At 39.4% G+C, this 24684-nt stretch overlaps 1 protein-coding gene across 2 annotated transcripts in view; it reads left to right on the top strand.

Annotated features, from left to right (window-relative positions):
- The window catches only part of PIR (pirin), a 517051-nt gene that overhangs the window by 400130 nt on the left and 92237 nt on the right, over window positions 1–24684 (top strand). For both annotated transcript variants that reach the window (XM_050777664.1, XM_050777665.1), the window contains 3 exons: window positions 5718–5830; window positions 7709–7856; window positions 19696–19788. In XM_050777664.1, coding sequence (XP_050633621.1) covers window positions 7761–7856; window positions 19696–19788 — 189 coding nt within the window. In that variant the 5' untranslated portion in view covers window positions 5718–5830; window positions 7709–7760. Of the gene's footprint in view, window positions 1–5717; window positions 5831–7708; window positions 7857–19695; window positions 19789–24684 lie in introns of those variants that run through there.

The following is a 24684-nucleotide window of genomic DNA, read 5'->3' as shown; positions in this document are numbered from 1 at the left end:
ACTAATACAGTTGGTATAACTGTGGAAACACCTGGGCACAATCTCTTGGGATTTCCATCCCTTCTTGGGGCATAAAACACCCAAGGGCAGCTGGGAGGAGTGGTTTCCTCTAAGGCAAAATGTCACAGATTTATTTACTTATTCTATTCATTCATTTCCTCTGCTACTTCTCCTGACCATTTCTTTGGCTCTATATTTTCCATGAGTTTCGTTACATCCTAACTTTTGGCAATCTGCTATTTCGATAATATGACTTCATTACTCAAATTATACTCTGCATCGTCATCTTTATTCAGAATTTTAGGAATTTTCTCTAAAGCTTGTTCATGCAAGCCTTTAGCAGGCAACAACTAAAGGGACATGGCATGGGATAATTTGACTTCATGATGTGAACAAGCCTGTTTACTTGTGCTTACATTTTTAAAATAAAAAAGAACCTGGTAGAATCCATTGTCAGAGAGAGAGAGAGAGAGAGAGAGAGAGAGAGGAAGAAAGAAAATGAGATCATCAGAGTCCTTCTGGCTTGTGGCTGACCTGTATTTTTCTCTCACTTTAAAAAATTCACTTGACTCATGGCTTTAAACATCATCTATATGCTTATGGCAGCCAGGACCTCTTCCCTGAATTCTAGACTCATGTTTGACTGTCAACTTGTCCATCTGTACTTGGGATATCTGATATATATGTCAAAACTTGTCCAAAGCTGACCTCCTGATTCACACCCCCACCCCAAAACTAGTTTTTCCTACAGTCTTCCTCTTCTCAGCTAATAGGAACTCTCCCCTTCCAGTTGCTCTGGCTAAAGAATATGGAGTCATCCTTAATTTTTACCCTTCCCTTGCACCAAACCTTCAATCCTTCATGAAATAAGGTTAGCGCTATCATCAAATGTACTCTGTTTGGCCACTTTTCAATACCTCTACTGCCACCTACTGGTCTGAGTTGCCACCACCCCCGGGGGAATACTGTACTAGTCGCCAGGCTCTTCTTACACTCTTGCCCCTGCAGTCTATTCTCCACTGAGGGGCCAGAGTGATTCTTCAAATGTAAGTCACATCTTAGCACTTCTCCAGTCTGAACTCTTCACTTGTCCCCCCTGTTCTGGTCCCCTAGGACTGTCTCTAACATCATCACATAATTATTCTACTTCATCTTACCACTCCTAAAACTGGCATCTTTTCTATTCCTCCAATATTCTGAGCAACATCTGCTCCAGGGCCATTGCATTGGCAGTATCCTCTGCTTGGCAAACTGCCCCAGATATCTGACTGGCTCATGTCCTCATTTCCAGGTTCTGCTTCTAGTGGCATCTTCCTAATAGCCCTACGCAGACCACCCTGTTTAATATCACAGCCTCGCCCTCCACCCAGCACTCCAATCTCCCTTCCTCTGCTCTACTTTTTCTTTCTTCTACAGGACTCATCACCTTATAGCATAATACGTAATTTACTTATTTATTACCTTTATTATTTGTCTCTCCTCACTAAAGAGTAAGACCACAAGGGCTCCAACAGCTTATCTCTGCAGTTTGAACTTTACTCATGGGCATCTCTTTTTTAGGGGCATCACTCCATTACCTCCTGCATGTATTCCTTCTGGTGCTAAAATAATCTGCTTGAAAGTTGGGATCTGATGTGAATTATTCACACTTACTAGAATTGAAGATTAACATGCCACCTCTCCTAAGGGTGCTTGCATATCAAACCTCAGGTTCAGTGCCAGAACGAACTGCCCTGTTTTTTATGAAAGGAAATGGGTGAGTAGGAGGTGGAGGTAGACACAAAAATGTTTGTTGTTTCTTTTTGTTATCACCTATGTCCTGTCCTGTCACCCATGAAAGCTTTACATAGACTGTTGGCATTTTGTCAGTCTTACTCCTATTTTTCTAGTGGAAGGTAAGTATTTGTGGTCTACATGGAGTTGGCGAACTATGAGCTCCATGAGTTTTTGTGAATAAAATTTATTGGAACACAGCCACTATTCCTGCCCCACGGCCTTTGCATTGATGGTACCCTCTACTTGGCAAACTGTCAAGTGTTGTTTCTGTCTGCTTTCAGTCTACAATGGCAGAGTTGAGTAGTTGAGACAGAGATTGTATGCTCACAAAGTCTCAAATACTTACTATCTGGCCCTCACAGAAATAAATCACCAACTCATACTCTGGAAGCATCCTGCCAGCTTTGGAAGTGATCTTGCAACTTGGAATTTAGTTTAACAGCTCAATTCAACAGAGAGTCACTTCATTTACTGTGTACAAGGTGCTAGAGTTGGAAGCAAAGAAAGTAGACAAAGGGGTATAATGTTTTGGAATCCTTCTAGTCCTGATTCCCACGGTGACTCAAATTACATTTTTCCTAAGATTGTGTCATGAAACATTTCAAAATATAGAAAAGTTAAAAAAAAAAAAGTCAAAGCACCAATACACCACCATCTGGATTCTACAATTAACATTTTGCTGTATTTGCTTTGTCATATATCAATCCATTTATCCATCTCTCTATTCATCTACTAGTTCACTTTGTTGTCATTTCTATTATTACTGCTGCTATTGTTATTTTTTGGTGCATTCAAAGAAGTTGCAGACATCAGTACACTTAATCCATAAACACTTCAATGTACATAACATTAACTAGAGGTTGTTAGTTATTCAAATTAGTTTTTAATTTTTACTCCAATACTGTGATCTCGAAAGCAGTCTTCATTCAGCCAGAAGACAGAACTTTACAAAAGTTGAACACTGAGAAACGTTATCAGGGTAATTGAGGTAAGTATCAGGGGAATCATTCACCTAAATTTCTCCAGTTTCCTGGTTCAGAGATGAATTGGCCTTTCAGGCCTGAGACTATTTTGCTTGTGATGGATTCTAAGAAAGTTCTGCGGCTCCAATGAAAGGGTCATAAGCTTTTTTTTTTTTTTTTTTTTTTTTTTTCTGAGACACTGCCAAAAACCCAAGGAAAAGATAGAGAAAAACACAATTATGAGTTTCATGCAACAGCTGATCACATGTAGCTTCTGGTTGAGAGCACCGGTCAATGGAACAGACCATGCTGTGCAGAATGCTCTCATGAGGGTGGATATGGGAGTCAGGCGTACTCATCTTTTCTGAATATCTTTGGATGTCTTCAACCAGCTAGTGTATTTATGGCCTTCGTAAACTAGCATTTACAAAATAATCAGTCCTTGACTTGGAGCCAATTGATTTCCTGGGTTCAATGAGTCTGAGTCTTTAATATGGAATATTTCAGAGACATTTGTCGTCTAATGAATAGCAGCTACACTGTCCTACACAAAATCTACAAGAAAGAATTTGTGAGTTGATGGTTCGAAGAAGAAAGGAACAAAAATAATGAAGTGTCTAAGATGTCCATGTACTTTTGTTTTTTTTAATTTTTGAGACGGAGTTTCACTCTTGTTGCCCAGGCTGGAGTGCAGTGGCATGACCTCAGCTCACTGCAACCTCCGCCTCCCGGGTTCAAGCGATTCTCCTGCCTCAGTCTCCTGAGTAGCTAGGATTAGAGGCATGAGCCACCACGCCTGGCTAATTTTGTACTTTTAGTAGAGACAGGGTTTCTCCATTTTGGTCAGGCTGGTCTCGAGCTCCAGACCTCAGGTGATCTGCCTGCCTTGGCCTCCCAAAGTGCTGGGATTACAGGAGTGAGCCACCACGCCTGGCCCCATGTACTTCTATAATATGTATCTTTGAAAAGAAATTCAGTAAGTTTTACAGAGGAGGAAAATGAAATTCTTGAATAAAAAAGAAAAAAGTCAAAGTGCATCAATAATGTGGTTGTCTTTAAAGATTATAATGGTGTTATTTGGAATCATTTAGGGGAGGTTTTGTTCATTGTCATATCAGCATGAGTTTTCTTTATGCTTCCAAGATTCCAAAGGTGATCAACAGTCCATCTACACACTCATATATTTAGCCGCCTGCTCCACATCTTGATCTGGATGTCAATGACAGTGTGAAAAGTGCTCAAAACTTCATATACAGGGTGACATTTCTCATCTCAAAACAGGACTCTGTTACAGTGAAACATTAGACGCCCTTTGTTCATTTGTAAGAATTCTTCCCTCTCTCACCTTTGTTTCTCCTCATTTTAAGTCTTCTACCGTTTTAGACTTGTTCTGTTTTTTTTTTTTTTTTTTTTTTTTTTTCCTGCAGGGGCCTGTAAAGGGAATTCCTGCATCGCTCTAACCATGCACACCCTTGGACTTAGCTTTTACCTGTAACTGGCTTCTGAGAGACAAAGAGGAGAAACCTTCACTCCTAGTACACCTATTACAGCTGCAGAGGCGGAGGAGACAGTTGCGGAACTAGTTACAATGATGATAAGAAACAATACTTTGTTATTCCATAGCACTTTTAATGTTCATGTGTATTATCTCAGCTAGCCTTGAACCGCCTAAGTAAGGTGATGAGGACGGGTTTAAGCCCCACTGATATTTTAAAAGCCCAGAGAAAAGTGTTTGTTCCTCTACTAACCTGTTCTTTTAGAGCAGGGATCTGCATATTAAGCCTGCAGCCAAAATGAGTAGGTAGCCCACTACCTATTTTTGTATAGCCAGAGGGCTAAGAATGGTTTTTACATTTTAAGTGGTTTTACATTTTAAGATCAAAAGAAGGATAATATTTCATGACAAGTAAAAATTATATGAACTCAAAATTGTATGAATTTTATGAATTTAAATTTCCGTACTCATAACTAAAGTTTTATTGAACTACAGCCACATTCATTTATTTACATGCTATCTATGGCTGCTTTCTTGCTACAAACGCAAACTGGAGAATGTACCTGGCCTGCAAAGTCAAAGTATTTACTATCTGGCCCTTCACAAAGTTTGCCAACCTTATTTTAGGGACACCACTGTCTTTCCTTTCTCAAAACCAGGCAATGAGCCTTCTGGTGTTTAGAGAACAGAAACTGCAGCTATGCCTGTACCACTGGTTGATAATCCTAGTAATGAACTAGATCCCCTCACTGGCTTGTGCCAGCTCCTCATTCTTCTGGGAAAACTCTCCAACGCCGGCCCACTGTTTTCCAACAACATACAAACTCTTAACCCATTATCTCCCCATTAGAGTGTGCCTTCTCTTCAGGCAGGAATAAAGACGTATAGCTGCCCGTCCCCACCCCCGCACTCCCTTTCCCGCAATTCTAACTGACAAACAGTAGGCAACTTATCTATGGAACAAACGATTCTGTAGTGCTTAGAATGTGACAGGCTCGTTTAATTCTCATTGCAGCCCTATGAGGCTGGCACTATTATCATCACCATCCTCATTTTATAGAGTAGGAACCAGAGGCACAGACAGGCTGAGCCACCTGTCCCAGGTCCTGCCAAGTGGTGCCTCCCAGCGGTGGAGGCAGCACTGGAATCCGTGCCGCCAAGCTCCTCGGGTTGGGTGACATGGAGATTCCCGTTAAAAACAGATTTCCCACAAGACCGATTGGAGCACCGATCGGAGCACCTGTCCGGGCCACACATTTCCTCCTGGAACACAGCAAGTGCCCCCTAAATTACCCGATTGAGCATCTCTTCCTGGCACGAGAGGCAGGGAGGCCAAAGGGCCGCCAAGCTGGCCTGGGAGAGGCGTAGGGCGGAGCGAGAGTGGAGTGACATTCCCTAGGGCGGAGCCCCAGGGCCCTAGAGACCAAGAGACTCCCGCCTCCCTCCTCCCGCCTCCTCTAGGCCGCCGGCCGCCAAGTGCTGAGTCACGGTGAGGCGACTGGACCCGCACTCTCTTAACCTGCCCTGCCTGCACTCGCTCGCGGCGGCTCTTCGCGTCCCCCGCCGCCGCTAAGGCTCCAGGTGCCGCTACCGCTGCGTGAGTACCTGGGGCCCCTGCAGGGGCCCACTAGGTGAGGGAATGCTGGCGATCAGTTTGCAAAAGCCTGCCTTCCCCAACCCGCTTTGGACTCCTGAGGGAGATAACAAGAGATACTTAAATTGTACTACGGAATTTGGTGAAAATGGTAGACGGCTTTTCTTTCTGCAAAGCACTGAGATCTAAGTACTTCATCAGTTGTTCACATGCATACAATTTAATTGTAGGAGTCTGGAAGGACCCAGACATAATCTAGATGTCTGGATTATTGACATCTTTCTTGTTGCTTTGGTGTAGGTGATGACCGGCCTGTACTGCTTTGAGTATTAAGCTCATTTCTGCGCCCTACATTCCATCACCCAATAAATATTTATTGATTACTATTCAGGGAGGATACATTTTAGGGTAGGCCTTGACTAAGTGGAGAGTAATGTGGAGTAGAGCCCTTCTGAATAACAGCAGCTAACATTCTCATAGCACTAACTGCACCCCTTTGGGGAAGGCAGTCTTATCATTCCATTTTACAGATAAAACTGAGCCACAGAGAACCTCAGGTCACACAGCTGGTATGTGGTGAAGCTGAGATGCAAACCTAGGCTGTCTGGTTCCAGAGTCTGCTTTTTGCCAAAACACCTCTCTTCCTTTCAGTAGGAATCCTTGAAGGAATTGGGTACATTTCACTTGAAAAAAAGATTTAAGGGATTGGGGGTACTGTCTGCAAACACTTGAAGTGGAAAAGGGATTGATTATATTCCTTCTGGGATAGTCCATTAGAACCTACGCCTCACAAGAGGAAAAGACTTTTGAATAACAAACACTCGCTATAGGTAAGTTCGGAAACATGAGATACATTGCCAAGAGCAGCTGCTCCATGACTTGCCTATGCTCTAGAAGACTTCATGAGTAAGTTGAAAGATTTCTTGCCCAAAATGTTGGCCCTGAACTTCAGGAATAGATGGGTCTTTGAATTCAATGACCCCCGAAGATCCCTTTTAATGCCAAGATCTTCAGCATGTTCTGGTAAGAGTTAGGGACCTCTTTGTTTTTCTGCGTGTTCCCTAAGGTGCCACACAAACCTCCCATCTGTCAGCCTCATTGGTAGCAACTACCTCATGGGTGCTAGCAGTGAGGCTGACAGATGAGTGGCACTGGGGAAGGGATGGGACATCGAGAGAATTCAGTGAAGTAAGAAAGATAAAAGTGTTCATTGGAGGTTTTTAGTAAGTGGCCAACAGAGCTGCTAAAGTCATGCTTCACTTAATGATGGGGATAGGTTCTGAGAAATGCATTGTTAGGTGATTTTGTCATTGTGCACACATCTTAGAGTGCACTTAGACAAACTTAGATGGTATAACCTAGGTGTGTAGTAGGATATGTGGTATAGCCTGTTATTCCTAGGCTGCAAATCCATACAGCATGTTCCTGTACTGAATACTGAGGCAACTGCAACACCATGGTGAGCATTTGTGTATCTAAACATACCTAAACATAGAAAAGATACAGTAAAAATACGCCATTATAGTCTTATGGGACTACTGTCATACATACAGTCCATTTATTGTTGACTGTGTAATGTTGACCTAAATATCATTATACGGTAGGCACATGACTGTATTGCTAACCTTTGCACAGGATGACTGTAGGATTACATGAGACCATTGCAAATAATTGGTGGGGTACGGGGCACCTAGTAGGTATGCATACATGTTCACCATCATTATGGTTGTTTTAAATCACCTAACCCAGGCCCTGCACATAGTAAGACATCAACAAATTGTAGCTGCTACTATTTTGTGCATCTAATCTTAATATCATTTATTTTGTAGTCCTTGGATGTTCCCTCCTTTATGACTTCTTTTTTTGTTGTCCTTCCTTTAGCCCTCCATCCTCTACAGCTCAACATCAGAACACTCTCTTTTTAGACTCCGATATGGGGTCCTCCAAGAAAGTTACTCTCTCAGTGCTCAGCCGGGAGCAGTCGGAAGGGGTTGGAGCGAGGGTCCGGAGAAGCATTGGCCGACCCGAGGTATGCTAGTTGGGTGGCCGCTCCTTGTTTTCTTTTCAGAAGGGACTGGTGGGATGTTGATGGTGATTTGGGAAGAGGAGACCAAGATAGTCATGAGCTGGCCTGTGGGGTGCATAAGTTAAGTGCAAACTTTAAAGTTTGCAGTCGGGGGGCCTATGCAAACCAGCCCCAGCCCAAAGGGGGTTTCTGTAATGTGAATACAGAGATACAGAGGTCTTGGGCAGAAGGTGCAGCTGAGCTTCAGAAAGTGTCTCTGCTTTTCTCTGCACACGGGCGTGCCACCCTGGGCTGACGTGCTATCTGCCTCAGCATGCGTATCGCCAAACATGCCCACCACACAGCCCCTAAATTTATTTGCCCACACTTCAAAGCACCAGGGAGTAACTCTGATTCTCAATTCCAAATTCCCAGTAGAGGGAATCTGATTGGTTCAGCATAGGTCAGGTCTCCACTCCTGGCCAATCTGCTGTTGCCAAGGATTTAGATTCATTGAGAGACTGCTGGGACCCAACTTGTAGACCTCTGGTGAGGGACACGTGTAGATGGGTGTAGCTCTCAGAGAAGGTGATTATAGATTAGGTAGATGTCTTTCAACTTTAGAGAATGTTTTCATTTGAATATGAGAAATTTGGGATTTGTAGGGGAAATAAGTCTTATATACACAGAAAGGTATCAGATGGTGGTCATAGCCCAGGGAATATAGCCCCTAGTGCCATATCCGATCCTCAAAACATTTTCTAATAGAAGAAATACGTTACAGAGATGGATTCCATTTTGAAAAGTGAGACTGGTTTGTCCCTCTTCTTAAATTCTACTCTGATAATTTTAATGCTACTTTGTTGCTCAACCTAAGCTTTAAAAGGGTTACTTTCTCAACTTTTCGATCTCTGAAATGTTATTTATAGGGTTTTAAAAAACTCCTGGCCTTCCTCAATGAGTGCTGACCTACATTTTTGATGGGTTCAATATTTTTTAGTTATGTTTTAAACTGACAAATAAAAATTGTATATATTTATGATATACAAAATGATGTTTTGATAGGTGTCTATATTGTGGGATGGCTAAATCAAGCTAATTAACATATTCATTAACTCACATACTTTTTTTTTGTGATGACAGCATTTAAAGTCTCTCTTAGCCAATTTCAAGTATACATTGTTATTAACTATAGTCACCATTTTGTGCAATGAATCTCTTGAACTCATTCCTCCTGACTGAAATTTTGCATCCTTTGACCAACATCTCTCCTTCCATATCCTCCCATCCCCTAGCCGGGGTAACCACCATTCTACTCTCTGCTTCTATGAGTTTGATTTTTTTAGATTTTGCATATGAGTGAGAACATGCAGTAATTGTCTTTCTGTGCCTGGCTTATTTCACCTAGCGTAATGTTGATTGGCCACTGAGGCAGAGGAAAAACTGTCAACACAACTCTCCAACAGTCCCATCAGGCCATTTCTCTTTCCAATTAGCTTCCTATTTACACCTGAATGTCTTTTGAGGTCCATCAAACGGAGTTTTCTGAAAACAAGATTATTCTAGTTACCTGCAAACAAGATTATTCTAATGGCTAAATGCACAGGGAGTGTTGGGGAGATGCAGATGGAGGTGGTATCATATTCTACTAGGCTACATCACCAGCAGAACAATTGGAAAGAATTTTGGGGCCCCAAACACACCTGTTAGTTAGCCATTATTATATATTGAGGGTAGCTAACACTTTAATTAGCCCATCTGTCAGGAACACATCTCCTGAGAATTTTATTGTTTTTGTCCTGTGAATCCCTTTGGCAGTTTGATGAAACCTATTAATTTCTTCTGAAAGCAATGTTTAAAAATACATAAAATACATAGAATTACTAAAAGAAAATACATATGATTACCAAGGAAAACTTTTATACTGAAACATGGTTAGGAACAATTTAAAAAACATTTGGTGGCAGTTCTAGTAACTCCTGAATTTCAAAGCTGTGAAGAACATGAACAATATTTTGATATATCTACGAACAACTGTAATGTGATATGAAAATAACTTTGATTTCAATTGGTGACAAAGTCACAGGTACTGGTAATTTACTGTGGTGCATTGACTACATTCATAATTGAAGTTAAATTTCAGTCTGGAGATGACAGTGATGGTTGCACAATGTAAATATATTTAATGCCACAAAACTGTACTCTTGAAATGGTTAAAATGCTAAATTTTATGTTATGTATATTTTACCACAATAAAAAAAAAAACAGAAAAAAAAATTAGTAGAGGTTAGTGACAATAAAGGTGTAATTTTTTAGCAGTCCAAGTTTACAGCCCTTCTGAGTTCTATCATTGGTGCCAGGTAAGAGTCCATGGCTGATAACTTATGCTTTAAATATCCCCATATTTTACTGATTCAGGTCTCCTGTACCCCAGGAATGACTCTACCTTAAGGAAAAATACATGGATAGGAATCATTCCTAATCCCATCAGCCTGGTTTAATTACTATTGAGACAAAGGGTCTTTTTGTTTGTTTCCATATAATTGTATATTTTACATCATGGGATTATATAGAATAAACAATTTTGTGTTCCAATGTTTTTTTATTTAACAATGGTAGTGTAAGGACTTCCTATGTTATTATAAATTCCTCATAAACATCATTTTAATAGTTATGCCTTTTCCTGTGTATAAGCATAGCATTATTCTCTTACTCGTGAATCTATTTTTGACCATTTAGATTGCTGCCATATTATTTTTGCACTCTACATACTACCAACTTGCCAGAAAGGTAGACTCGCTAACCCTCCCATCAGCAGAGAATGAAAGCATCTGTGTAACATCAAGAGGTTACTTTTCTTTCTTTCGGTTTTTTTTTCTTTTCTTTTCTTTTTTTTTTTTTTTTGAGACGGAGTTTCACTCTTGTTGCCCAGGCTGGAATGCAATGGCGTGATCTCAGCTCACCGCAGCCTCCGCCTCCCTGGTTCAAGCCATTCTCCTGCCTCAGCCTCCCGAGTCGCTGGGATTACAGGCATGCGCCACCACGCCCGGCTAATTTTGTATTGTTAGTAGAGACGGGGTTTCTCCATGTTGGTCAGGCTGGTCTCAAACGCCCAACTTCAGGTGATCCACCCACTTCGGCCTCCCAAAATGCTGGGATTACAGGCATGAGCCACAGCGCCCGACCAACAGGTTATTTTTCAAACTCTGCACCAAAGCTTCTGTCTCTAAAGAAATATGTCATAAACTTTGGACCCAGAGCTATTTTAGCTTAGTATCTACAACAGTGCTCAATATTCACAGCCGCAAGTGTTTTGACTCCTTTGACTGCAAATGTGGAGATAGAAGAGGAATTTACAGTGCTCTCACTGAGCCTTTCTGTGATTTAACAACAAGGAAGAGATGGAGTTGTGCTGGCCCACACCCTTCATCACAGTTATATACATGGGCCTGGCTAGCCAGATTGGAATTTGAATGGCTGAGTAGCATAGGTGCTAGGGAGTGGTTCCTCTGTGCTCCCAGCAGGAGGGAAATCCACTACTCATCTGCACTTGCCTCTATGCCCACTCCTGCTACCAGACACTCCTCGGTGGAATGTGATTCTCCGTGGGTCACTCTTATTTTTATTTTGTTAATGAAGAATTTCAATCATCATAGAAAAGTGGAGAAATAGTATGATGAATCTCCATGTTCCTTGCATCCACAATGATCAACTCATGGCAATCTTATTTCATCTATATTATCATCCCTTTCTCCCCTCAAAGTATTTTGAAAAGAACTCCAGCCATTATTTTATTTCATTTATAAATATTTCAATTTGTATCTCTAAAAGATAACTTGAAAAAAAAACACTACAATCTCATTATCACACTTTACAAAAATTTTAAAAATCCCTTAATATCATCAAATAGCCTTTACGAATCTTGGTCTTCACTGATTTAGCCTCTGTAGAAGGTGCTTTTCATTATCAAGGTCTCTAGATATTGAGTCAAGGAAGTGGGCCATAGCGTCACAGCTCAAGTCCATTCGAGGCTATATCTAGATCACAGTCTAGGATATGTGCTGCGGTTTCCTTCTGCCTTCTCATTGTTATCCCCAGGTTCCAGTCTGGAGGCCAAGTACCCAGAAGGTAGCCGGAGGTGTTGGAGTCTATCTTGAGGAGCCTGTTACTTCAGCTGCTGCCATATTGTCTTGACGCAGGCTGACCTAGAATCTCCTGATTCTTGGCTACTACCACAGGCATTATTGCCCTTATATCAGTTAGGATTAGGTTCAACTGTGTGTAACAGAAAGCATCCTCCAAAAACAATGATGTACATAAGTAAATTTGTTTGTTTCTCTTTTGTAAAGTGCCAAAATAGGCACTCCAGGGTGGTCTTCCACTCTTATCAGGGATCTGTGTTCATTCTATCTTAGGTCATAATTCTTAGTACATTCTTAGTGCATCATCTTATAGTCCAAGACAGCTGTTAGGGAAATGGCAACCATTTACCCTCTGTTACAGAAGGAGGAAGAGGGGAAGGGCAAAATGATACTCATCTGCTGTCCATCCTCCTCTTATAAGGAATTTTCCTAAAAGTTCCACCCTGCAACTTCTACATTGTAGCTAGATTCAATCATATGGACACAACTAGCTACAAGAGAGGCCATGGACCTAACACAAGTACCACTCAGTATATTGTAGCATACCTTTTATGTACACAGAATTATTGTAAGTTCAGTGGAGCATCGTAAAAAAGCATAGCATCGGCCCCATCCTCAAGGAACTATTATTCTTGGTAGTTACTTCCAGTGCTTCCTGATGTAAATAAAATGCCAGGCTTTATTATGGGAGTACCACATACCTGAGGGTGGTGGCCGCAAGTTTTGATTGACCTTCTCTCTTTTTTTTTGAGACAGAGTCTTACTGTGTCTCCCTTGGCTCACTGTAACCTCTGCCTCCTGGGTTCAAGCGATTCTAGTGCCTTAGCCACCACGCCTGGCTAATTTTTGTATTTTTAGTAGAGACAGGGTTTCACTATGTTGGCCAGGCTGGTCTCAAACTCACAGTCTCAAGCGATCCATCTGCCTCGGCCTCCCAAAGTGCTGGGATTATAGGCATGAGCCACCGCGCCCGGCCTGATTGGCCTTACGAGACTAAAAGAGGTAGATTGGAAGCTGCCACTTGAATTCAGCAGCTAAAGGACTTAGAACTATTTGAATGAAAAGAAATTCTCATGTGATTCAAAAACATTAAAAGATTGTCAATTTGATATGTAGAGAGAGAAAGATGTGAATGAATTGGGGACTTAGTGAAAACATTTTAGAAAATCAGAGTTTTATAAATTAGGTCTTGTCTACAGATAACACGTTTATTTTACATGCTATTGAATCCGTGCTAAATGTTTAGAGAATGTGAGGAAGTTTGACGAGGACTAATACCCAGTACTGCAAATAACACTTTAGTACGACAGTCTAATGCAAGATATTCTTACTTTTTTGAGGGAAAGTGTGTCTTACACATATCTCCAATTTTCTGGCAAGATAATCAATTCATCCCTCTGACTCTTACCTCAATCAGCCCCCTAACTTCTTCAGTCTCTTTCTTGTGCTGGCTTTCTTCCTATGTGTGTTCATATTTCATCGATTGGTGACCAGAAGGATCAAATGGGCAATAAATATGACAAATAGTACTGATTTGGTCTGAATCTATGTGTCTTCCCCACTCCAAACCTAACACCCAATATGACGGTATTAGGAGGGGAGGCCTCTGGGAGGTGTTAGGTCATGAGGGCAGAACCCTCAGGAATGGGATTAATGCCCTTATAAATGAGACCCCAGAGAGCGAGCTGGCTCCTTCCGCCATGTGGGGACACAGCTAGAAGGCACTCTGTCTGAACCAGAAAGTTGGCCCCTCACCAGACACCAAATTTGTTGGTGCTTTTATCTTGGACTTCTTAGCCTCCAGAACTGTGGGAAATAAATCTCAGTTGTTTATAATCCAACCAGTTTATAGTATTATGTTATAGCAACTCAAACAGACTAAGACAGAAAATTGGCACTGAAATTGTCCATTGTCTTGAACAATAGGTCCTGGTTTCTGTTTTGATGTCTGACAAAGCTCCTTATTAAATGGTGAAATGGTCATTTGGCCACACCCTTGGTATTTTCTCCTGAACATGTTTCTCATTCTTTATAATATGGGTAGGCTGAAAATTTTTCCAAATCTTTAAGTTCTGCTTCTCTTTTGATTAACAGTTCTGCCTTTAAATTATTTCTCTCTTCTTGCATTTTTCTATATGCCATCAAGAGTAACCCGGTCCCTCAACGCTTTGTGCACAAACAGCATCAGCTAAACATCCAATTTCATTGCTTACAGGTTCTACCTTCCACAAAACACTAGGATATGAACACAGATCAGTCAAGTCATTTTGCCACTTTATAACAAGGATAATCTTCCCTTCAGTTTTCAATAACATATTTCTGTCTAAGATCTCATCAGAATGGCCTTTACTGTCCATATTTCTACCAACAATCTATTCAGGATTACTTAGATATTCTTTAAGAAGATTGAGGCTGGGCACAGTGGCTCATGCCTGTAATCCTACCACTTTGGGAGGCCGAGGTGGGTGGATCACTTGAGCTCAGGAGTTTGAGACTAGCCTGGGCAACATGGTGAAACCTCGTCTCTACAAAAAATACAAAAATTAGCTGGGCATGTTGGCTGGCACCTGTAGTCCCAGCTACTTGGGGCGCTGAGGCGGGCGCATTGCTTGAGCCCAGGAAACGGAGGTTGCAGTGAGTCGAGATCATGCCACCACACTCCAACACGGGCAACACAATGAGACCCTGTCTCAAAAAAAAAAAAAAAAAAAAAAAAAAAAAAAAAAAAAACAAGAAAAAGAAAAGAAAAAGAAAAAAAGAAAAGAAAAGAAAATTGAGACTCTTTCTAGAGCCCTCTTCTTTTCTTTCTGGGCCCTCACCAGAATTGCTTTTAATGGTTCATTCACAGCAATGTAGGCTTTTGCTAGCATGACTTCAAGACTTCTAGCCACTATAAAGTTTAAGCAGTTCCAAGGCTACTTCCAGTTTTAGATATTCATTACAGCAGTGCTCCAAGTTCTTGATAACAATGAATAACTACTGTTCTGTGGGTGGTGGATGGTGATAAGGGTAGGACTAAAAAGAGAGAACCTCTTGTTCTTCACAGTTTATTTGACAGCAGGGCATATTTACTCATTTAAACTTTTTGATACAAAGAAGCAATAAGTATTTCTTTATCTCGTCTTTACTCATATTTTAATAGAACCACAACAACATAGAATTTAAAAGTTATCTTAGAGCTCCAAACACTTTGTTTGTACCTGGGGAAGTGATGGCTGTGATATTTATAGGACTGGTGCAGTATAACAGATTCTACCCATCTATGTAGAACCTACAGTGTTTGGGCACAGACCAGGTGTGCTACATTCATTGTTTTCAATCCTTATAATCTTCCAAGGTATATATTATCATGTGAGGAGAAAGCAATGTATAATAAGGTATGAGAATTCTCAACCTCTCCTCCTACCAATCCCGTTTCTGTTCCTGGACTTTTAATAAGCCGATGTGGAAAAATGAATGACAAGACTGAAAGGAAACAAATTTGCTTGGTTGATTTTCACTGGAAAGGGCAGAGACTTACTAGTGGAAGAGAAAAGAGTAAATACAGAAGGTGAGAGAAGGAGAAAAGGAAAGAGGTGTCTGCAGATGGTTTGAAGTGATTTGAAGAGTTAGAGTGACAAAAAATGGAATCATGGGAGACAGATGTATACATGGAGAGGGGTAAGAGGGAATTTAAACATATATTTAAATTGAAGCCTCTTTTGGTGTTTTTGAGAGGATTCAATAAACAATTTGAATTTATTTTCAATTACTTTAAAATATTGGACTGGATGAAACACCAGGTTGAGACAGGCTACAAAGTGCCCCAGCTTTATATGGGTTGCAGTCCACATTTTCAAATGAAGAAATTGAGAATTGGTTAGGTTAAAAAACTTGCAGTAGCTTGTTGAATTTATATATTATATATAATATAAATATATTTTATATTATTTTAAAAATATTATATTATTTAAAAATAATATATTATTATATATAATTATATATATTATTATATTATTATATATATAATTATATATAATGTATGATATATATGATATATAATTTATATATAATATATAATATATGTTATGTATATGAGTGTGCATGTTTTTTCATAGAAAGTTAAAATAAGAAAGATAAAACCAGAGACAGTTTCATACTTTCATTTCTAGTAGTATGACAGAGTAGACATCCTGAAATAAATAACTTAAAAATTAATTAGCTGAGCTGCCAAGAGGTTGGTGAAACTCAGAGTATAAAAACAATAAGAAAGAAAGAAAAAATGGAAAATCTGAAGTTTCATAGCCATAATGGTAATCGAATGAATATTTTAAAAGTTTATAACAAAGACAACAGGACCAAAAGATTTTACAGACAAATTTTACAAAATATTTAAGGTGTAAGTAATTCTAATAATGCACAAACTCTCCAGGGGATGAAATCTAAGGAAGTGCTCCTCAAATCACTTCATGAAGCTGACATTGCCTTGCTATTGGGACCAGACAAGGACAGCTAATGAAAGAATAACTACATCATATTTATGAAAATGTTTGCAAGAATCATAGAAAATTAACCAACCAAATACAACAATGTATTAAAAGACAATATATCATGATCAAGTTTGGATTATCTGAAGAGAGCAAATTTGGTTTAATGTTAGAAAGTCTATTTGTATATTTTATTAAAATTAAGAGGTTAAAGGAGAAAAAAATCATATAAGTGTCTCAATAGTGTGGAAAAGGCATTCAACAGAATTCAACATCCATTCATGTTTAAAAAAAACAACAACTTGGTAAACTAGAAGTACAAGGGAAACTCTTTAACCTTATGAAGGGAATTTATAAAACACCTGCATTAAACAACCAGATTACCAATAAAAGTTTATAAAGCAATCTATGTAAAATCAGGGAGAAGACAAGGATGTCTACCACCACCATTTCTACTCAAGACTGTTATAGAGATGCTCACTTGTAAAAATGCAAGGAAAAGAAATAGAAAATATAAGGATTGAAAATGAAAAAAAATCCCTTCTTATTTGCTAATGAGCGTTGGTTGAAATATTACTACCAAATATTCACTCCTTCTCTATAATAGGATTTTACACCCACATCCATTTTTAGGTACATTATCCATGAGACACATAGGGAGGGATTAAGTGCCCTTCTCCCTGACTTTGGGCTTGGCCATGTCACATGCTTTGACCAATGGAATGTATTAATGTGATTGTGAATGGTTGACCTGACTTGCTTTTTACTCCTGCCCTTGGCTGTGAGAACATAATGCCCTTCATAGGGGCCACTGTTTCAGCCTGAGTCCCAGAGTGAGAAGACATGTCAAGACCAGCCAGGCCCATAGAAGCCCAGAGAAATTGCAGTCTGCCACGGCTTTAATCCAATGCAAGACAAAAATTTTTTTGTGAACTATTAAGCAAAAGTTTATTGATAAATACACTGGTGATATGAACATCAAAAAAGAAAACCCAAAAGAAACTACAGATGAATCATTAAAATTAATAAGAGGCAGGGTTCAAAAATCGCCTAGCACGTTTCTAATTTCCAGCAGCAAACTGTTCAAAATATAATGTGCAAATGATGCTTGCAGTAGAATTCCATTAAAAATACAAGTTAGCTAGAAAAATAATTTTTAAATATATGTAAGACCTTTATGGAGAAAATTGCAAATCCTTATTGAAATATGTTTAAAGACCTAAATAAATGGGGATAACCATGGTTCTATTGAGGAAACATTGAGGAAAACTCAATATTATATAAATGTCAGTTCTTCACAAATTGATCGATAGATTAAAACCAATTCCAATCAAATGTTCAAAATTTTTCTTCATAGAATTTGATAAATTTTCTAAAATTTATGCAAAATAACGTGGTCAAGAATAAGCAAGACAATAACAAACATATGGATGACAGCCAGATATGTTTCTACCTCTTATTTGAGCTTGAGATTGATCTTTAGTTGCCTGCTAGCCTTTGCATAATATAATGTGCACTCAATATTAATAGTTCTATTTATACAGATAACATTTATATGGATATATCAAATTCAGTGTGACTTAAAATGAAGTCACCATAGCTATTTCAAGGTAGCTTCTTCCATTATGTTCTTTAAGTGCTGAATGGCCCTACCATCTTCCCAGACACCATAGTTAAAAATTTGGGAGTCAGTTAATGCTCTTCCTTTTTGTCTCATAAATATCTACCCAGTCACTCAACCACTCTCCATCACTACTGCCATTGCCTTAGTTCTGGCCTTTGCCTTTGCTCAGACTATTTGAGATAAACTTCTAGATATTCTTTGTTTCCTGTCTTCCTTTACCAAGCCATCTTCCATAGAGTGATCCTTCTAAATCTGATCATATCAAACTCTGATGAAAACTCCCATCACCTTCAGGATAAAATCCAAACTCCTTTAGGATTTCTCCTCCATCATCTGCCCATGTATCTCATAATTCCATATGCATCTTTTGCCCCAACAGATTAGTTTCCCGTAGCTCTTTAAGCATGCCAAGCTGATTTTCTGCTTTTCTACCTGGAATATCTTTCCTTCTCCTTTTCTCCCATCTACTTGATTAACTCAACCATGTACTTCAAGACAGAGATTAAGTGTCATATTCCTGAGTTTTCTGACCTTCTCTGATCCCATCCCACTGTCATATTTGTAAAATTGTCTTCCTCCAAAGCATTTATCATCTTGTTGCAATAATTGATTTTCTAGTCTGTTCCCCTGTAAGATTATGAATCTGTTTAGGATACAGAATACATCTTGTTTATACTTGACTATTTATATCTTAGATGATTATGAAATGTTTGTCCCTTTTTGCGCTTCTCATGAAATGTCAACTCTCTAACACAATCTGTGAATCCTTGTGTGTATGTGTGTGTATTAGTCCGTTTTCATGCTGCTGATAAAGACATACCTGAAACTGGGCAATTTACAAAAGAAAGAGGTTTAACTGGACTCAAACAGCTCCACGTGGCTGGGGAGGCCTCACATTCATGGTGGAAGGCAAGGAGGAGCAAGTCACATCTTACACGGATGGCAGCAGGCAAAAAAAGAGAGCTTGTGCCGAGAAACTCCCATTTTTAAAACCATCAGATCCTGTGAGACCCATTCACTGTCACAAGAACAGAACAGGAAAGACCCATCCCCATGTTTCAGTCATCTCCCACTGAGTTGCTCCCACAACACATGGGAATCATGGGAGCTACAAGACGAGATTTGGGTGGGGACACGAAACCAAACCATATCAGTGTGTATAAGAAGTTCTTCCTGGCCGGGTGCGGTGGCTCAAGCCTGTAATCCCAGCACTTTGGGAGGCCGGGACGGGCAGATCACGAGGTCAGGAGATTGAGACCATCCTGGCTAACACAGTGAAACCCCGTCTCTACTAAAAAATACAAAAAACTAGCTAGGCGAGGTGGCAGGCGCCTGTAGTCCCAGCTACTTGCGAGGCTGAGGCAGGAGAATGGTGTAAACCCTGGAGGCAGAGCTTGCAGTGAGCTGAGATCCGGCCACTGCACTCCAGCCTGGGCGACAGAGCGAGACTCTGTCTCAAAAAAAAAAAAAAAAAAAAAAAAAAGTTCTTCCTGAAAGCAATTTTCATTGTAAAAAGTTGCTCATTGGCTATGTAGTTTTCAGTGAGGCTTGCTAGATCTGTTCATAAATGTAGCTCTTGGTAGTATGGCTTAAAAGACATACCTAATCTGCAAATTTTGCTTTTATTTCAGTTAAAAAATCTGGATCCATTTTTACTGTTTGATGAATTTAAAGGAGGTAGACCAGGAGGATTTCCTGATCATCCACATCGAGGTTTTGAAACAGTAAGTACAATAATTTGATTGCAGAAGTTTGTATTTTGAAACATGCCTCTTTCTTCTAATAGAAAATTCAATTTTAAAAGCAATAAATAATAGGCTAAAAATTCATTTATAAGTTGCAGGCTATTTTACATAAGATATACTCAAATTTAAATATTTACTGTTTTTAGAATTCTTTGAATTTATGCCACCAAAAACATTCCTATTTGAGCAGTTAATAAATTGGCTTATTAAAATATTTTTATAATTAAAATAATGTATTGGGGATAGAATAAACTATTTGTGATTAAAATACTTTTATATAGAAAACCTGTTTCTAATCATGCCACTGCCCGGCAGTCTGGGCAACAGAGTGAGGCCTTGTCTTACAAAAAAAAAAGAAAGAAAAAGAAAAAACCTGTTTCTATCTTGTTTCTACACAAGAATGTTCAGATGTGTGTAACCTCCTGTAATATTATACACTCCAAAAGACAATCCAAGAAGTATATGAGTATTTATACTAACTTCTAAGGAATTATAGAATCAAGGGGCCTGAATATAACATAGCCTAAAAATTAGGATTTTAAGGACATACATATACATTTACTAGTTTAATTGCAAAATTTAGAGATTCTACTGAACACTTAATGTTCAGTTTTAGTTACAGAAATAAAAATGTGTAACATAAAATTGTGGCACTTTCAAAGATTCTCATTGTCCACACACATATATTCTGTGGAAGCTCAGGGATAGTTACTTCCTAGTTACAATGTTTAGCCATCTACTCACGAGAACAACCTGTATTCCTAGGGAAGAGACCAGGGCTTGTTAAAGGCTCAGTGTGTTTGTAAAGCCAATTAGTGAATGAGTAAATATTTATTGAAGGCTAGTGATACGCAGGCGTTGGTGTAGGGTGATCTTTTGTATGTTAGGGTGTGTTGAGTGTTGGGAAAGTGTGGGCAGAAGGCAGATGGAGGGAGGCTAAAGAAGGGTGAGGCATGATCCCTGCTTGCCTCCTATGCAGTCTAGTTAAGGAGGTTAAAGATGTTTGGGAAAGAGGGCACCACCACAGTGTAAAAGGATAATGAAGCAAGAAGTTTCTGGAAGTAGGATCAGGGTAGTTGAACTCTTTTCCCTTCCTCATTTAGCCATTCGCCTTCCAGTTCCCTTCTCTGCTAACATGTTGAAGGCGCTGTGGCTTGCTTTGCAGCAGTAATGGAAGCCATTCCTTTCACCTACCCTACACTCATGCTGGATTCTGACTCTGTTCCTGGAAAATGTCTCCACTCTGTGCTCCTGCTCGAGCTGCTTCTTGTTCACTCCATCCCATAGCTCCACTTACCACCTTACTAATCCTTCAAGGTCTTTTCGGATATCACTATCTCCATCAAGTTTTGCAGACAATCCCAAGAGGATGCACTTTCTCCTTCATTTGGTCCTCATCGCATTATATTTTTACCAGTCTCATGCACATTATGCCTTTTTGATGACCTTGATTGTATACTCTCTGTCTTGCATTAGAATTAGGGATTGCCTCAACCTCCCCTCACATACCCAAGAGGACCATGAAATCATTCTCTGTGTTCTCTATGTGGAGATACTCAGTAACTACCAGCTGAATTTAAGTGAATAATAAAAAGTTGAAGACAATGAATATATATTTGAGATGGAGTCTCGCTCCATTGCCCAGGTTGGAGCGCAGTGGCGCGATCTCAGCTCACTGCAAGCTCTGCCTCCTGGGTTCAGGCCATTCTCCTGCCTCAGCCTCCCGAGTAGCTGGGACTACAGGCACCCACCACCACACCTGGCTAATTTTTTTTGTATTTTTAGTAGAGACGAGGTCTCACCGTGTTAGGTAGGATGGTCTCAATCTCCTGACCTCGTGATCCGCCCACCTCGGCCTCCCAAAGTGCTGGGATTAAGGTGTGAGCCACTGCGCCCGGCCGACAATGAATATATTAAATAAAATGAATGATTAAATAGATTACTTTCATTTCCATTATGCAAAATGCTTTCTGGGGGGGAATGCTTTATAAATTATAAGGTACTCAGCTTTAAGCAACTCCCTGAAGGAGTGTAGCTGTAGAATATTGGTGTTTGGCTCTTTTGATTAAGAATTTCCCTTAAAACTGTAACTGTAATTATTTGTCAGTTCATTTACTTGCTAAAATGTATTGGTAACCCCCAAATCAGTACTTGTGGTGCTTTTGTGGTAATTCGTGGACATGTGAAAGTGGCAAAAATTTGAGCTGCCCGCTGCACACGTTCCCAGCTGAGGCTGAATGAAGCAATGCTCTTTTTTTCTTGTTTTACAAGAAAGTGTCCTTTCACAGTATGCTTAGTGCCACTTTTTCCACACTTTTGTGCTTTGTGTGGGTAATTTCACTGTTTAAAATGGCTCCCACACACAATGCACTAATGCTGTCTAGTGTTCCTAAATGTAAGGAGACTGAGATGTGCCTTACGGAGAAAATATGTGTATTAGATAAACTTTATTCAGGTATGAGTTGTAACACTGTTGGCCTAGAGTTCAGTGTTAATTAATCAACAATATCTGTTAAATAAGGTGGCTTTAAAGAGAAAGACACATAAAACAAAGTCATGTATTGATCAACTGAGCAAAATATTGTGACCAGAGGCTTGAAGGAACACAATCCTGTATTTATCCTAGGAGCAATGGTCTAGTGTTCTCTAATTCAGTGATCATGGCAACTATGTAGAACATTTTTCTGTAAAAAATGATGAGAATCAACTGTATCAGTTTTCCCCAGGAGTGTAGGTAAGCCAGAGACTCAAGTGGTAAGCCATTATCTCTTAATGTGAGCTTTAAAAGTCTGAAATTTAAAGCCAGGCCCACTTGTAGTCTCTCATCACCTCCCTGGAGCATTTTCTAAATTATGCAGGCTTGTAAATTTTGAAAATGCTGACTAGGATAAAGAACAAATTTAGGATCACCTGTGATGTTAGCGCACCATCCAGAAATAGCTATTGTTTTTATTTTGATATATTTTCGTTCAGTACTTTTTTTCTGGTACCACGCTATTTATGTTTTGCATCTTTTTGTTAGCTTAGTATTATACCATAAGCATTTAAAAATATTATTTAAAAAACAATTTTAATGGCCTCGTTAAGCATCTGCCATGATGGTTGTACCAACTGATATTACCACAGTGCTGTGTTCTGAAGGTTCCTGTTTTCCCTCAACATCACCAACATAAATGTATTTATTTGACTTTTCTTACCTTTGCCATTTTTACAAGTGAAAAATCATGCTTTATGATAGTTTTAATTTATAGAATAGTATTTTCCACATTTCTTCGATCTCTTATTTGAGCGAGGTTGATTTTCTTTTCATTGTAAAACATTCATTCACCATATATATTTAATATTCTTGGCTTTTTTTTTTTTCCTGCCGGGTTGCTGGTATTCTTTTCATTATTTTATAGAAGCTCTTCACATATTAAGGAAGTCAGATCATTTTCAGTGACAGGAATTGCAATAGTGTTTGAGGGATTGGGCTTGTTTTGTATGCCTCCAAAGGTAAACTTTTGAATACAAAGCATAGATACAAAATAGAAGGAAGAACTTTGTAACAATTAGTTATGCAAAGATAGAGTAACTAATATAAGCATGCACTGCAGCAACATAAGCGTGTACTGAATGGTCACATACTTGATGTGTTGTCAGGATCAAGGTCCTCAAAATAGTTAGTGATGTGCTGGAGCTCACATTTATTTATTTTTTAATAAAAAAGAAATTTTACTAACACGTGAGTATAAAATGTAACTAATATACATATTTTGAGCGCACACTCACATTTATTTTAACTGATTGAAGAAATGTGGAAAATATTATTCTATAAAATTCTCATTATCTCAGGTGTGACCCGTGAACCGGCAGTGTTATCATTTGTAGCCTCAGTCTCCACTTCAGAGCTCTGAGTCAGAATCTACATTCCTACATCATCAAATGATTGATATACACATTACAATTTGAGAAATGCTGGCCTAGATCTTCCAAGTCAGAAATACGATTCTATAAGTAAGAGAGAGACCCCAATTTTACTGAGTTAATGGCTAATCCACTTTTAAACTTAACTTTTAGGTTTGAATAGCTATATATTTTTTATTAAAAATTTGCCTGAAAATTGAGAAGGCATACTGTAGGGAAGAAGCACAGCTGGTGGCCACAAGACAAAAGGAGAAATGCATTCCGTTTTTCCTACCAGGAGTTTGTTTTCTGGGGAGGATTGTTTTTCAAAAGGCCTGAGTGGTAAAGGGTGAAATAGTTTTGCATTTACCCTGTTTCTGGTCAGGCCTGATATTGTGATTTGTTTAGGGCAACTTTAGTTATCAGAAACAAAGAACAATCAGAGACATGGGAAAGTCCTGCTAAAGTTTAGCTCGAAAAAGGAGGTACTTACAGATCAGACTCCGTTGATGAACCTCTCACCTACACTAGGAAGAAACATGTCTTGTGCCTTTTAAAATCATCCTTAAATGATAGCCTCTGGAGTTTTCAGGTTTTAGCACTGAAAGGCTCCTGTCCCCAGGAACCTCTCATTCCTTAGCAAACTGAGATGATTGGTCACTCCTGTTTAATTAAGCTTAAGAACGATCAGGAGAAAACCATCCTGCCTGCTTTTCAGGGATATTTTAGGATGACCTTGTCTACTGGGTTCTCAATTAGGCTGAGAAGTGTTTTTAAAGTGTTTTCACTACAAGCCTCAGCAAGTTCTTTGATTTTGTTCACGAGAACAAAACCACCTTGTTTCCAAGGGTGTGCCCATCAGAAAAGCCACGCTCATATTTACTGGTTGGTAGCCGACAGTGTTTGCATGCAATGCCTGAACAATACCCAGGAGAGGAAGGGAAAGGTCCTGATGATTCACACCTAAAACTTATGACCGGATTCAAACCT

The sequence above is a fragment of the Macaca thibetana genome, chromosome X (assembly GCF_024542745.1).
Source record: "Macaca thibetana thibetana isolate TM-01 chromosome X, ASM2454274v1, whole genome shotgun sequence".
Taxonomy (NCBI): domain Eukaryota; kingdom Metazoa; phylum Chordata; class Mammalia; order Primates; family Cercopithecidae; genus Macaca; species Macaca thibetana.
The sequence above is the reverse complement of the archived record's forward strand: the minus strand, read 5'-3'. Positions and strand labels throughout refer to the sequence as shown.